The 15,078-nt window shown below is 36.2% G+C and overlaps 1 protein-coding gene across 1 annotated transcript in view; it reads left to right on the top strand.

Annotated features, from left to right (window-relative positions):
• Positions 1-15,078, top strand: part of PACRG (parkin coregulated) — a 230,931-nt gene that overhangs the window by 122,001 nt on the left and 93,852 nt on the right. The window contains exon 7 of the mRNA XM_032102476.1: positions 4,681-4,830. Within this exon, the coding sequence (XP_031958367.1) occupies positions 4,681-4,830 (150 nt within the window). The remainder of the gene's footprint in view (positions 1-4,680; positions 4,831-15,078) is intronic.

The following is a 15,078-nucleotide window of genomic DNA, read 5'->3' as shown; positions in this document are numbered from 1 at the left end:
TAGGGAAACTGACTTGATTCTGTAAAGCTCAGGATATCAATGTGCTGTCTGGGAGAGCATGTTCTGATTGGATCTCTTCTGTGGAAATACATTGTGTCATGAAAAAGATACACTGGGTACTGGGAGAAATGCTGTCGTATTTCCTGGCTTGTAAAATGTATCAATATCATCTATCAGATGAGAACTCTGGCTTCTATTATAGACAATATCTGGGACTGAGATAGGATTTTCCAAACTGCCACATAAAAAAAAAAATAAATAAATAAATAAAAAAAAAAATATATATATAAACTTATATAACTTCTAGGTCTTTTCTTTGAGATGATAGAAGTGTTACTCAAGAAAAAGACTTGATTGTTTTAAAATAATTATTTCTATTGCTTTATATGCAAACATTAGCTAAATGGGTAGCAAAAAAGTGGCATATATCTTAAGATTCTGCTCTTAATGGAAATTAACAAAAGAAACATTAAATTTACATCAATTTACATGAATTTCCAATAAAATTTATCAGAAATTAAAAATAGGGTGGATTAACATTCACTGAAGTGAATGAATTGGTATTTTATATTGTCTCATTGTTAACAGGCTTTAATAAACAGCACTATGGTGCTTTCAAATTTCATAATTATCTTTTACTTTGGCTTTGAATGGTAAAAACAGAACGAACTCAGATACTGAGCTTTTAAATCATATATTTAATCTGCTATCATTGTAAAAGTCTCTTTTATTTAAGAAAGTTATGATGAACTTCAGAAAATATTTGTTTGGAAAAGCTATAGCAGTACAAAATAACGTATGTTTGAACGAAAAATACTTCATTATATACTTCAATTGAGCAATTATTTAAGCTGGAGGATTTCTTGGAAAAGTGTATTCTAAATCAGAAGCAAAATCTTCCAGTTTATATCATTAAAGTAGAAAACATCAAAACTACCAAGCAACAGAGTAAATTTATTGGGCTGGAGTTTTTTGCTGCTTAAGAGAATGTTACAGTAGTCTAAATGACCAAAAATAAATATGTACCACTGAGGGAGGTAAGTCCTCTCAAAACCCTTTAGGGAGCAGAAAAGTATCTTTAGCTGAGAAGCAAACCAGTTGTTCACTTTGCTGTTATTGTGAAGATCCATGTCTTAGAGCAGACTTCCAGACTAAGAGGCAACAGCCTAGAATGTTTTCTAAATTGAAATACTTTGGGTATTATGCATCTTTCCTTCATCTGGGCTATGTAGCTGTACTGTACCAGGATTTCTAAATGGTCTGCTTTATTCCTGTGTAAGGATACTAGTGCTTTCTTCCATTTCTGTTAACCTCTGGATATCACTGACGTTTTCCAATGTACTGGAATGTACCTTTTTGGGGCAGGGACTGCCTCTAATTGAATGTTTATAAAGTGCCTAATATAATCAAGCCAGGAGCTGGTTGACTGTTATGCATGCTGCAGCCCAAATATTTAAGAGCAACAGTTCTGTAGTCAAAATGATCTTTCTTTTGATATTTACAAGTATTTTTCTAACACACTGCCAATTTCTGCAATTTGAAGGGATTCAGGCTTGAATTCTCAGTCTGTTTGATTCTACCATATCCATCTGCATCCATACCTCTGCAGGCTGTAGTGTGTGCCCTACTCTTATACCAGCACCAGGCAGCAGCGAGCACAGCTGTGGGAGGTGCACCCAGGCAGAGGAACTCCTTAGATTAGTGACAGAGCTCCAGGAGGAGGTGGATAGGCTGAGGTGTATCAAGGAGAGCAAGAGAGAGACTACTGAAATTGCACCCTGTCTTCTCTGAGACAGGCCCAACAGGCAGACCCGCTGGTTCCCTGTCCTTTCTCTGCCTGGGAAAACAGAATGCCCCAAGGGATAGGGGGCAAAGGTGACAAGTTTCTTCGCTGGTACGACAAGCACATCTCCTCTGGGACCGCCTCAGCTTCCCAGGTGCTCTTATACAATAAGGATCTGCAAGTGGTACCAAGCAACAACAAGGATAATGGTTCATCTAGCATGAAGATGTCACAAAGGTTAAGTTGACCTGTGCCCCGCATCAAAACTGCTTCCATAAATAAAAAAACAACTGGTCATTTTAATAAGAGGGTCCCATCAGCAGCTGACAGAAGGCTCAATATGCAGACTGGACTCACTTCTTGGGAAAGTCTGATGCCTCCCTGGGGCCTGCAGGGGTTAAAGATGTGAAGAGAAAGCTTCCTCCCCTGGTATGGCCTCCATCTTTAGTTGTAAAACCAGGTATTGTCAGAATACTCAGAATACCTCTGAGCTGGAGATAGGGATGGGGAGCAGAATGAAGTCACCATGGTCCAATGAGAAATGGTTAGGTACCTCCTGCTCCACTTGGACAGAGACAAGTCTATAGCATCAGATGGGATCCATCCAAAAGTTCTTCTTAGGAGTATTTGGACAGCCATTTCCACTTATATGACATACTCTGCATGCCTAAAAATAAGGTTTTTCATCCTCTGGGACAGCTTCTACAGTCCAGAAGTACTACTCCTGGGAGTGGGTACAATTTTTTTGTTAAGGATTAAGAAGCAGTGATTTCTGTCAATGATATATCTCTTAATTAATTATTGGTGTGTGTATGAATAATTAATTTTGCTAATTTGTAATAATGCATAAAATTGAATATAAACATTCATGCTGAAATTGTACTGAAAATTACAAATGTTAGTGATAATTTCCCTATTAGTTCAGTTAGCTATTATTTATGTGCAGGACAAGTTAGTAGTGAATAAATCTATATGTTGGAACCCCAAAACTTCCTCTTCCAGTCACTCTTTCATGAAAATGAATAATGCCTGTTTCTCTCTGACAGAGTATTTTCCTACCTGAGACTTGGACCCAGTCTTTAAAATCGTGTCTGGGGGTCTCTCTTTGCTAAAGCAGCCTTAGAACGTCTATCCTCAAAAGTGTAATTTGGAATAACCAGCCTCTTTGCTGGAACTTAGTGTGAGCATGCTGCATTGTTGGGCTTCCTCTCCACACATTATTTTGCTCAGAGACAATATGAAATTAAGTGCAGCCTGGTGACTACAATAGGGACTAGAAAATAGGAAGTATGGAATTCAGTCTGTATTTTCATTTGACACTACTCCTTTAAGTTGGATGATGTGCAATAGTACCCTTATACCTTGGGCTTTCTGTTTTCTAACAGTAGGTTCAGTGTGCTGTTCACAAGCATGTAAAGAGGCATGAAGGGAAGTAAATAATCATTTACTAGTTGATTTTTGAGAATTTTCTCTGTCCATTCACACAACCAATCTGCTCTGCCCTTGCTTTGGAAATCTAGTTCTGATTTTTAACACTCAGCAGGCATGTGATAAGAAGCAGAAGCAGGTGGGTTACAGTGCATTTGCTTAAAGAGATGGAAAAACTGACACTGCTCCTTTGTGGAAATACTTCTTCATCCCCTATGAAACAGCATTCCTGTGCTCTGGTAAAACTCATCATTGGAAATACTGAATCACAGAATTGTAGAGTCATAGAATGGTTCAGGTTACAAGAGGCCTTTAAAGATCATCAAGCTCCAGCACCTCTGCAATGAGTAGAGAGATATCTTCAATCCTTTTACTTTGATTTGAAGAGGCAGTTCTTGAAGTTATTAGTAACCCCTCTTCAATTTTTTTTTATGTTCTTTGCTACAATTTTTTCTAAATGCATATACTTTGTTACAGTGTCTCAAATCACATATTTTTATATTTCTGTGTTTATAAAACATAGTAATGAAAATGAGCTTATCTTTTTCAGTTCTGTCCCAGTGCAATGATATAGAAGTCTATGTAAGTGGGCAGAACACTGGTGGGCAGACCAATATATAAGAGCATACCAAATTTGACAACTGCTAACAAATTTATCCAGCTGCATAATTTCAGAAATGCTTTTATAAATAGATGGATTTTGCAAGGAAAAAAAAATACTTATTTCAAGCATGACTCATTTTTAATTAAAAGAGAATGCAAAGTACTTGCTTTTAGTAAAATTAAAAGAGGAGAAACAAGAGGTTTTTATGAAATGTCTTAGTGTCATAAGATTAGAAGCATGACACTGAAAGCTAAGAGAAAAATTTAAGTAGGCTAGACAAAATCTTTTTTTTTTTCCCCTAGAATGTTTTTCTTTTGAAAAAAGCCTACAAGGTTTGTTTGTGGGTTTTTTTTTTTCTATAAACATTTGCTTCATTGTACTGATTCTCAGAATACTAGGAATTGTCAGTTGAATGAATAAAATGATCATGAGAAAAATAAGTACAAACATACAAACAGTAATTGTTGCACTAGAATGCATCTGTTGTCAACCTTTGCAGGTTGTCTTGCAGTTGTACAGTTCCATTGGCCCCAAATGGTACTTACTGAACATTTATTTTTCATTTGTTTGGACCACACCAGTATTATACAGGCAGCATGAGAGAATAATGAGCTGCATTCTTTGGGTTACTGAAGAGTCAGCACAAATTGTGGGAACAAATAACAATCAGACAAGGCAGTGTTTTATAACATCAGGACTGCAATCCATCTTTGGGATCTTTCTAAGCTGGGCTAATAAAGGCCCACTTACAATTCCCGACAGAGTATAGTTTAATTAAATTTGTCCATTAGAGGACTCCTCCCCCTCCCTCTACATTTTAGAAATTAATTCTGCTTTCTGCCTGTTGTTCTTTTTTGCATCACAGATGCACTGAACCTTCGTAACCGACAGATCCTCTGCACCACACTGAAAGTCCTCCAGCACCTGGTGGTGTCAGCTGAAATGGTGGGGGAGGCCTTGGTGCCCTATTATCGGCAAATTCTCCCAGTCCTAAGCATCTTTAAGAATATGAATGGTGAGTTATCCTAACAGACACTGTGTCTTTCAACTCCTAAGGCAAAAAGGGGCTTGAGACAGGGTTAATTAACAATGAAGTTAAGATTTATTACTGTATATAAACTCAAATCCATTTGGAACTCTAAATAATGTAAACTCCCCCTCTTACTATTCCCTAAGGATGCACTGAAATTAACAATTTCATTTATTACTCCTTGCACGTAGAGTTTATTTAACACAGTACAGAAGCAGTGAAGCAGTTCTATAATCTTCCAATAATTAAATTGTAAAGTTTTGTAACAGTCTTTTGAATACATTAATAAACTGCAAAGGTTTTTCCTTCCCTCCAACACATTAGTTTAGTCCAGCTGTTTTATTCCATTCTGTGCTCTCCACAAGCAATTTTCTGCTACCAGAAGGTTTAGGAAAGATTAAAAATAAAAGTAGAGATCAAACTAATTAATTTGAGGGTTGAGAGAACTCCATGTTGAAGAAGAATTTCAAGTTAGATAATATTGAGCAAAACAGTGAAGTTTGAAGTTATTGCTGCACACTTAGCAGCTTTTATTATAGAGAAATTTAGAACTACTTTATATCTACAGTTAAGTATGTGTTTTCTTTGTAGTGCAGATCTTACCAGTTTCAGTCTTTAATAACTGGTACTATGAGTTCTATATACCGTGAATATGTTTACACCACAGTCACCAGCTGAAATCAACATGATGTATGTTGCTTTTGCCAAATTAATCTTTAAAATATTTTTCTGTAGTAAATATATCTCTACTTATTTTCAATTATCTACAAAGTTACTGACTTTAAAATTTCTGTTACTGACTTGTGGCCATATAGATGAAAAGAAATTAATTCCTCACAAGCTTTCAAAAGAGGGCTTTCATTAAATTCATGGCATTTTAATAGTTCTCTGCAGGACTCCTTCCTGTTGTAGTTTCTGTTTGCATTACTATATAATGCCTTATACTCACTCTTTAGTGAGTATAAGATTCAAATCAGATTGAAAAATGCCTGTTCAGAGAATGACTTGGAGGCACAAATGAAATTTACATTTTAGATCCCTTTAGATACATTTACATCTCTGACTTCGTTTTACTTAGAAACGTGCAGTAACATGGAATTCCATAAATGCAAGTTTTTTCTGGCGACAGCTGTGGCTTTCCAGAAATTGTGGGATGAAAGCTTATGAGTGAAATCAGTAGGCTGAAGTTAAGAAATTTCTGTAGGTTTCTTTATGAATTGGAAGATTTTCCCCTAAGAGATCTAATTTCAGTATCTGGCACAAAACAAGACTGTAAAAATTACTCTCATTGATTAATGAATATACCACACATGCTTTTTTCCAAATTTCAGCCTGAAGTAGCCCATAAATTCTCTTGACCAGGCTTTTCTACAGTGATTTCAGATGAATAATAGGGAAAGCTCAAGTGTAGGCAGGTACATAGATTAGCAAGGCATTAGACCCAATCTAAATATATCTTCAGTTTTGATTGTATTGTGAGAAAAATAAAACATATTTTCAACATATTTGCATGAGATCTGTGCTCTGTGAATTCAAGTATAAAACTACACTAAATCATGGTATTTGACATTTAAGAACTAAAGCCCCAAAAATAAATGAAAAGTAATAGTCCAAAATTAACTGATTTTGTTGACTCATTACTTTTTTAGAAATAAAAATTTTGGTATTACCAGGAATGAAATAGATGCTATTTGCTAGGCCTACTGTATGAAACTGTTCAACTTACTCTGTACTTATATGTGGATGATAGGGAATACCTCTGTCTTCTCTTTCCACAAGAAGATTATATTTCATTCCTCTTTCACTGGTGGTTGACAGAAAATAGAGGGTCCTTTCCTCCTCTTTTTATCTCACATGAGCTAATAGGCAACTGAGGTGCAGGTGTTTGCTCCCAATTACAAGGAAATTGCAGAGGCTGATCTGGGCTATTTTTCTTCACTGTTTATTGATACAGCTGAAAGAAGGGGTAAGTGAAGTGTAAATTCTTCTTCCTTCTTTTCTGTATACCTTGTGAAAGTAAGAACTGTGGTGCATCTTCCAGGACTTGTATGATTTGCAGTCTATTAAATCAGACACTGTGGAAGTTGGTCCAGAATTAAGTTAACTAGAAGAAGCTATGTTTTAGTCATTGGCACCTCACTAGGTCAGTACCTATCTGATGAAAGGAGCTCTGTCCTAAATTCATCATGTGTGAATACTACTCTCAGTAAACAAGCTTATAGTCAAGAGAATATTAAAAAAAAAAAAAAGAGTGTTATTAAGAAATTAAGTTCAAGTTACCTGGTGACCAATTTAGAAGAAACCAAAATGATTCTTCATGCAGTGTGTGTGGTGTGAAGCTATGGAACTCCCAACCTGAAATTCTTTAGATATAAGAGGTTTCCATGAGTTAGGTGGAGGCTCGGAAATGTCATAAAAAAGAGGATATTGCTTGTTTAGTAAAACACATATATCATTGCTATTGGTAATTTTTGTAAATTATAAAAAAGTAGAGTATTGATGAAAAATAAATTAGAAGTTTTAATAATTGAAAACCTATAAAACACGTTCACCCATCTGAGTCGTAAGATTCAGATTTTTTATTAAAATATATCAATGTAATCTAAGTTATAAATGCCAGGGGAAAGATCCAAACTTCCTGAGACAGTCTGTGTGAAAGCCAGAGGAGAGCGTTCAACGAACTTCTGAAGAGTCTTGTTAGTAAGCAAGGGGCTTCTTGGTGCAGAAAGCATATTTGGTGTGTCTGAATTTGTGCCCTCTCTGGAACTCAGGCCCTGCTGATGTTTGTTTTCCCTCGGGTTCCCAAGTGCCCTGTTGCAGGGCATTTTAACGTAAAAGAGCGAAGTTCTGGTGGAGCTGCTATCACTCGTGTCTTTATTGGTAGGGACAGGGAGAGTAACCTCGCCATCTGGCCAGAGTGTGCCCTGAAACAGGGTAGAAGCTGTGTGTTGGAACTGCTAACCAGAGCCGTAAGGCTGGCGGGAGAGCAAGAGAGGGGAACATGAGTATATTCCAGGGGTTGAGGAAGGGGAATACTGCTGAGATACAGGAGCTGTTTGTCTGTTTTCTGGAGACTGGGAGGAGACTGACAGTCTCCAAGCAAGCTTCCCAACATACATATTATACAACATATTATACAAATTTGCTACTATATAAGATAAGAAACAAAAAAGTTTCATGATAGTGTTTACTAAATCTAACTATAAACTGTGTAATGCCACTGTAGTTTAAATGTGTAAGGTAAATGTACTCTTATAAAACTCACTTAAATCTTGTGAAGAGGGAAAGAAAATTCTGTATAGACTCAAACAGAAGTATTCTTCTTTTGCATCACAAAGCCCTTATCTTATTTTCTAAAATGTCTTTTATAAATCTGTGAATTATCTGGGGTAAATACAATTAAAAACAAATACAGTAAGTCTGTTCTTTTATGAAAGCAGATGGAAGAGAAAAATAAAAGAGAAAAAAAGGGGAAAAAAAAGGAGTCTTCAGAGCCTGGAATATGCTATTAGGGTGCATTTATACCAGAATGATGTCTGAAACAGAAACCTATTCATTAAAACTATTAGACTGTTAGGAAAAGCAAAATTCTCCTGTTTGATTTACCTGACTGGTAAAAGAAAATTTCATTTATTTAGTTTAGCAGCTATTTTCATGTTATCAATTTATATTATTTGGTAGTGATCAAGAACAGATAAAATAGAGTTAGATGAAACCAAAATATTGTTAGGATTTACAGGCCTCAGAGAAGTGTGGGGTGCCACTGCTCTTAGGAAGGTACCTCTCCAGCATGGTAACTTCATATGTGGCTTGTCACAGTCACTGTGAGGTAAACAGTGGAAGTAGGGCAGACTGAAGCCTAACTTTCTTTTGGTTGCAATAAAAATGCCTTGACACTATCAATAACTTACAGCTAACATAAACTTTGGACAGTCTCTACCTATGCAGCCAGTCCTTGAAAATAAAATTTTAGAGGTATGACTGAGAGTACCTGATGCAGTTGTATCACAGCATTCAACCAAGTGTGAAGCCACAAAGCAGAATTATACTGCATGCTTTACAGCACCTGAACTTCACTTGGGAAAAAACATTCTCTTGTCCGGAAGGTACTTCACATACTTTGGAGAACTCTATTTTACAAAATGCAATAGTACTGCATAGACTCTAAAGGAAGAATCAGGACCTAAGTGTTAAATGGCAAAAGCAAAAGACTGTGCCTAAAGGTACAAGTCCTCCCTGTGTTGAAGTTCGAGTCTTTTCAGAACTGCCTGTGTATTCCAGAGGCAGTGATGCTCCTCCAAGTGGTTCATGGTTATTAGTAAGAAGCAGCAATTATCCTTTAATGTGATTGAATATGCTCTAAAGAAAAATCTCTTGCCCAGAACATTTCAACTGTTTCCTTCTTCCACTGGGAAATGCAAAAGTTCTTTCACAAAGAATGTCAGTCCTGTTCTAAAATACTTTGCATGTTGCCAACTCTGTGTTCAGAAATCTTGTTTCAGATTTAAAAAACCCCACAAACAAGACAAAAAATGGAACATCAAGGTTTACAAGGTAATGTATTTGAGGTTCTCCTAATTGCTCCTATGAACTTTGAGATTACAGATTATTCTCAGACAACTTTTCTCAGAGTTCCAGTGCTACTAGCTTTAGCTTTTCTTTTTTTTCCTTTTAAACTGAAAATACAGATTCCCAGAGAATTAGTTGATTCATTGTTGAAATTTGCATAAAAAAAATCTAATGCCATAAGATTATTGATAAAATAAGCCATGTTAGTATACTAGTAACATAAACTGTATTCTACATCCAGTTTTCACATTGTTCTTAGGCTTCATTATGATACTTATTCTTCCTATTCCTATGCATATTTTGAAAGATTTTCATTATTTCTAAGCTTTCTTTGAATTCCCTCAGTTATAATTTCTAAAATTTGACAACAAAGATTCTGATGTGGCTTTCATGATACACACTTCGAAGGAATAAGACCACCATGACACCACAGATCTGAGTGAAAAAAATTAGTTTTGATACATTTTCTGGGGGTTTTTTAATAGATACCTTTGGTACAAGGGGATTCAGAGTGTTCTGATGCATCAAAATTTAATGAAAAACATTGTGGTTTTCCCAAAATGGCATCTGCAGGTAAATCACCTTTTTAAGCAGATAAAGACAGATTGATTGCGCTCCAAAAAATGTTATTACCATACTGGTGAGAAGCAAAATATATTTTCGTCATTCCCAACTGTGTGTGTGATATTATTTCAACAGGCTTTCTGTGAATTATAGTTCTAAGGATATTTATTTAACAAATATTCTTCAATGTTTTTAAGAACATCAAAACATTTCTCGTGTATGAGATCCGCTGATGGTCTTTTAATGGTATTTTTCAAAAATGTCTCAGTACTTTTTGTCAAGGGTCTCATCTTGAAGGTAAGAATCTCACAAAATAATGCTTTATATTGTAATTGAGTAAGCAGGAAAGTGATCCTCAATCATTGTCATCTGTTGTCTCACCTTTTTTTGCACTGATCAATCTCATTTTATTTCAATGAGCCCTCTTACACATGGAGCTACAAAAAACTCACTGGAACTCTGAAGCACAGAAATTAGAGGGTCACAAGATCCACCTGTATTGGAGCATTTGTTGCCTTAGTATCTTCAATACAAAGCATGTGATTTTAAGCTGATTATGTAGTAAACTTCTAATGTATAATCAATACTCGGTCAGGTACTTTCTAACACATTGAGAGAATCATCACCCTTAGATCATAATTGATGGGTAATTTCTAATTACTATCTAATTTCTTAGCTGAAAATACAGCACCAGTCTGTGCAAAATAAAACTGATTCAGCTGTGATTAAATTGAAGCTATTCACACTTAGCATTTACTTTTAATGTGTTAATGGTCTAATTAATTCAGCATTTTGAATTTTTGATAAAAGAAAGATGAAAACCTTCCTATGTCAGAGGGTGATACATTACATCCAATATTTTCTTTTTCTTTTTTCAGTTTTTAATTTTCTGGGTATTATGACTCAAGGAAATGAGAGTTTTCTATTGAATGACAAACAGGGTGTGTGTGAGTTAGGACTTCTGAATTCACAGAAAATTCATGGACAAGTAAAATAGTGGAAAGTTTAAATTCTTTCTTTGCTTCAGTAGAAACAGCTGTAAAATGGATATAACCTGAAAGGGCTTGTAGGCTTCAATTTTGTTTGGCAATTAATCAGAGCTTTCACAAAGTACCAGGAGTGTGGATATATATGTCAGTGAAACATAATTTTCATAGAGTTAAGAATTCATATTGTGCTTTGCTTTAATACTTTTGCTCTATTTCTGTTCCTTTGGGAAACAGTTGCCTTTGGAAACCATGTTTGAGGAAGATCTGGACATTCAGGACTAGGCTTGGACAGAATTACAGTAGCATCAGTATGTCTGTTTATTCTGGATGCTTATACCTGTCTTAATATCAGCAGGTGTGTATCTGGCCTCCAAATGAGACAAGGAAGAGTTTAAGTTACCTGAGACGTCCATAGTGGAAGCATACTCTGAGCAAATCTAGTGCATAGCTGTAGTACTAACATCAAAACACAGCAGGCATAGTAATTTTAGTTCATTTTGCTTGCAGCTTTCTTTCTTGCTTGTTTGGCATTGGGTTGGCTAAGAAGACCAATGGCATCCTGGCTTGTTTCAGGAATAGTGCGGCCAGCAGGACTGGGGCAGTGATCGTCCCTCTGTACTTGGCACTGGTGAGGCCAGACTTCCAATCCTGTGGTCCATTTTTGGGCCTCTCACTGTGAGAAGGGCATTGAAGTGCTGGAGTGTGTCCAGAGAAGGGAAGTGGAACTGGGAAAGGGTCTGGAGCACAAGTCTTTTGTGGCTGAGGGAGCTGGGGGTGTTTAGCCTAGAGAAAAGAAGGCTCGGAGGGGATCTCATTTGCTCTCTACAACTGCTTGAAAGGAGGCTGTAGCAAGGTGGGGGCTGGCCAGTTCTCCCAAGTAATAAGCAATAGGACAAGAGGAAATGGCCTCAAGTTGTGTCAGGGAAGGTTTAGATTGTGTATTAGGAAAAGTTTCTTCATGGACAGGGTTTTCAAACATTGGAACAGACTGTCCATGTCAGTGGTGGGGTCACCAACCCTGAAGCTATTTAAAAGACTTGTAGATGAGGCACTTCGGGATATGACTCAGTGGTGAATTTGACATGGTTAGGTTAATGGTTCAACTTGATGATCTTAGAGATCTTTTCCAACCTAAACAATTCTATAGCTCTATGCTATTTTTTAAAAAATAAAATGCATGTACAGCTGTGCAAGCTGGAACTAGAACCCACAGTTCTCAACTGCTGTGACTTGTGTAACTTTTTCATCTATAATTTCTTCTTTGGGTAGGAGTTCTGAACTCTTTGCTGAACCTAACCGAACCACACCATAAGGGATGGTGCAGGCTGGCACAGATTTATCTAGAAAATACTACCCCACAGAATCAGCTAGTTCAGCACATGTCCCAGTTTGGTGGAATTGTATATCCGTAGGTTCACAGTTCCCTAGCTCCCCTGGGTAGATCAGAACACCTTCCATTCTGCAGTTCTGTTTAAAGGCCTTTGGGCTTTGGAGAAGTAGACTTTCATACATGTGCCTGAGCTTCTCATTTTCAATTGATTTGCTGTAAGCAGCTTCCTATGGACTTTTTTGTCACCCAGGCTCCTGTTTCAGTTTGCAAAGAGCTGAGACACCTACATTTGTTCTCTAGATACTAAGGCTTTCTTTGGATCTACCCATCACAATGTAGATTGTTTAAAATTTGACAACTGCCCCTCCAGCTAGGAGTTATTCCTTTCTCCTGGGCAATTAATTTCTATGATTTTCACACAGTTGGTTTGCAGCTGATTTTTGGAATTGAGAAGTGATTTCTTCACTTGGATTTGCACTGCCAACTTCACTTAGAGCTACTTTGAGTACACACTAAATGATTCTGAGAAAATATTTGTTTTCTGTGTAATTCTTCTCTTTTTATATATGCTTACAAATTTGCCTCAAGTTTGAGGAGAGGTGATTTCAGCTTGTCACATTTCTTAAGGTAGCATTTTTTTTATTTTAAATATACATCTGAAATCTGTGTTCACGTAATACTTTTAAATTGATTATACTTGTTTGTTGCAGATGTTTTTCTTTGTGTGCTCAGTTAGTATTTCTGTTCTGAGTAAAATATTTCTGTGAAAGTCAGTGTGAGGTTGCCAAAATCGAAGAAATTTGTACTGCACCTGGCTTTCTGTTCTTATATTAATAAAAATAAACCCTAAAACCAACAGGTGGTGGGGGAAGAGAAGCTTGGGAGAGAGGGAACTCCTTGTATGGATGACAATTTTTCTTGTGGCATCTTTCTCTTCCCCTGAAGGAAAACAGATTAAAGCCCCATATAATGGAATGATACCACTGGGAACATAAATATTGCAGTGTGATTAAACCACCAAAATACTCAGGTGATTAAAGTGCTTCAGGTCTTTCAGGTATGATTCTGTTATATCATTTCATCTCATTTCAAGATGTTGCTTTTTTCATAGTTTTTGAAGAACACTCTAGGCAACAAAATTGATTTTGTGAGGCCCACAGCTTTGACCTATTGATTTATTTTTTTATATTGCACATCTATCATCTTTGTTTTTAGACACTCCAGCAAAAATATGTATTCTTGTTATAACATCATCTGGCTGTCCCAATACTGATGCAATTAGCACATGGAAATCTTTGCTTCTTTGACAGGACTATACTAGCTGAGAGGTACCCTTTGGACTTTTCTTATTTGAGAATTAGGTGAAGTAGATTAGACGTTTATGATAAGGGCATTTGCTTACTAATGTAATGTAATTCAAAAATTAGAAGTTTCAGCTAGGAATTACATTTTTGGGGAAAAAAAATATTGCAAAACCAACCAACCAAACCAATCCAAACAAAAACCAAAACCAAACAAACAACCCCTAAACCACCTGGTTTTATGTTAAGACTTTCCACTTGTACACCATGTTAGGTTCCCTGTTATTTTTGCTTTGAAAACTTAACCGAACATTCAGCAAAAGTTAAGAAATGCCACGGCCATCACTGAACTCTCTCTCGTCTCACTTTGTTTTGTGTATTATGATACAGTTTCTAAGAAAAAGAATGTCACAGTACATGGGAGGAAATTAAATCAATATATAATTAAGGATGTTAATAATTTTTCAGATTTAGCAGTTGTCAAGCTACCCTCGAGCTCAGTTGACACATGACAGTGATGGGGTTACTTGAGGCTACTGTCTGCCTTTGGTTCTCCAGTCCAGTGATCAGAAACCCATTTAGGGACAAATTAAATGGGAAAGGACTTTGGCCAATATGCAAAGCAGAGGTTGTCAAATGGTGCTGTACCTCTTGTCTCGCTGCACAGTACCTTTTCTACTTCCGTAATGCTGGGTATTGGTTAAGACATTGATATTCTGAAGTGATTTTCTATAATGTCAACAGTAATTGTATATGTTCTTTTTCACTCCCAACAATCCTTGTGTATTGATATGTAGTTTCTTGTTTTTTACATAATGTTCAATTCTCAAAGACAGAAGCAGATGCATTTCTGATGTATTTGTATGGTATTTTTAATGGTGAGTTAATAATCCATGGTCCCTGACTAGGATTCTGAAGCTCAACAATAGTTCAACTACATAGCAATGATGTGACATTGAACTGAGGTAGGGATTGTGATTTGTAATTAAGTGTAGTTTTGTATTATACATTATTCCTTATATTTCTCTTATGAGTATGTTAGTGTAAGGTAGTAAAAACAATGATGATCAATTTATGGATTGATATACTTTAAGTGAGCAGAAATTCTAATTAGATATAAAAATTCAGAATATTTCTGTGCCTAGCAGAGTATAAGGAAAAGAACGCAAATTTTAGCAAATAACTAAGGAATGAAACTGGATGCATAACATTCATAATTAATGGAAAATTTTGTTCAAGGAATGTCCTCCTCCTGCAAACCTCACTTTTGTGTCTGTTTGTCAGCCCTCTTTTTTCTTTCTAGAATTTTCTCCCATTTTTCATTCATTTTCTGATCTCATTGTACTTTATGTAAGCCTTACTTTTGAAGACTTTACTTTTGTTTTTATTTTTTCATCCAATTTTGAGAATAAAAAATACTTTCAGTTTTGCCGCTTTACTATTATTGTCAGTGTTTTTGTGTAAGAGAGAAGAGTCCTTC

The sequence above is a fragment of the Corvus moneduloides genome, chromosome 3 (genome assembly GCF_009650955.1).
Source record: "Corvus moneduloides isolate bCorMon1 chromosome 3, bCorMon1.pri, whole genome shotgun sequence".
Lineage (NCBI taxonomy): Eukaryota > Metazoa > Chordata > Aves > Passeriformes > Corvidae > Corvus > Corvus moneduloides.
Note: the sequence above shows the minus strand (reverse complement) of the source record. Positions and strands in the feature narration are given on the sequence as shown.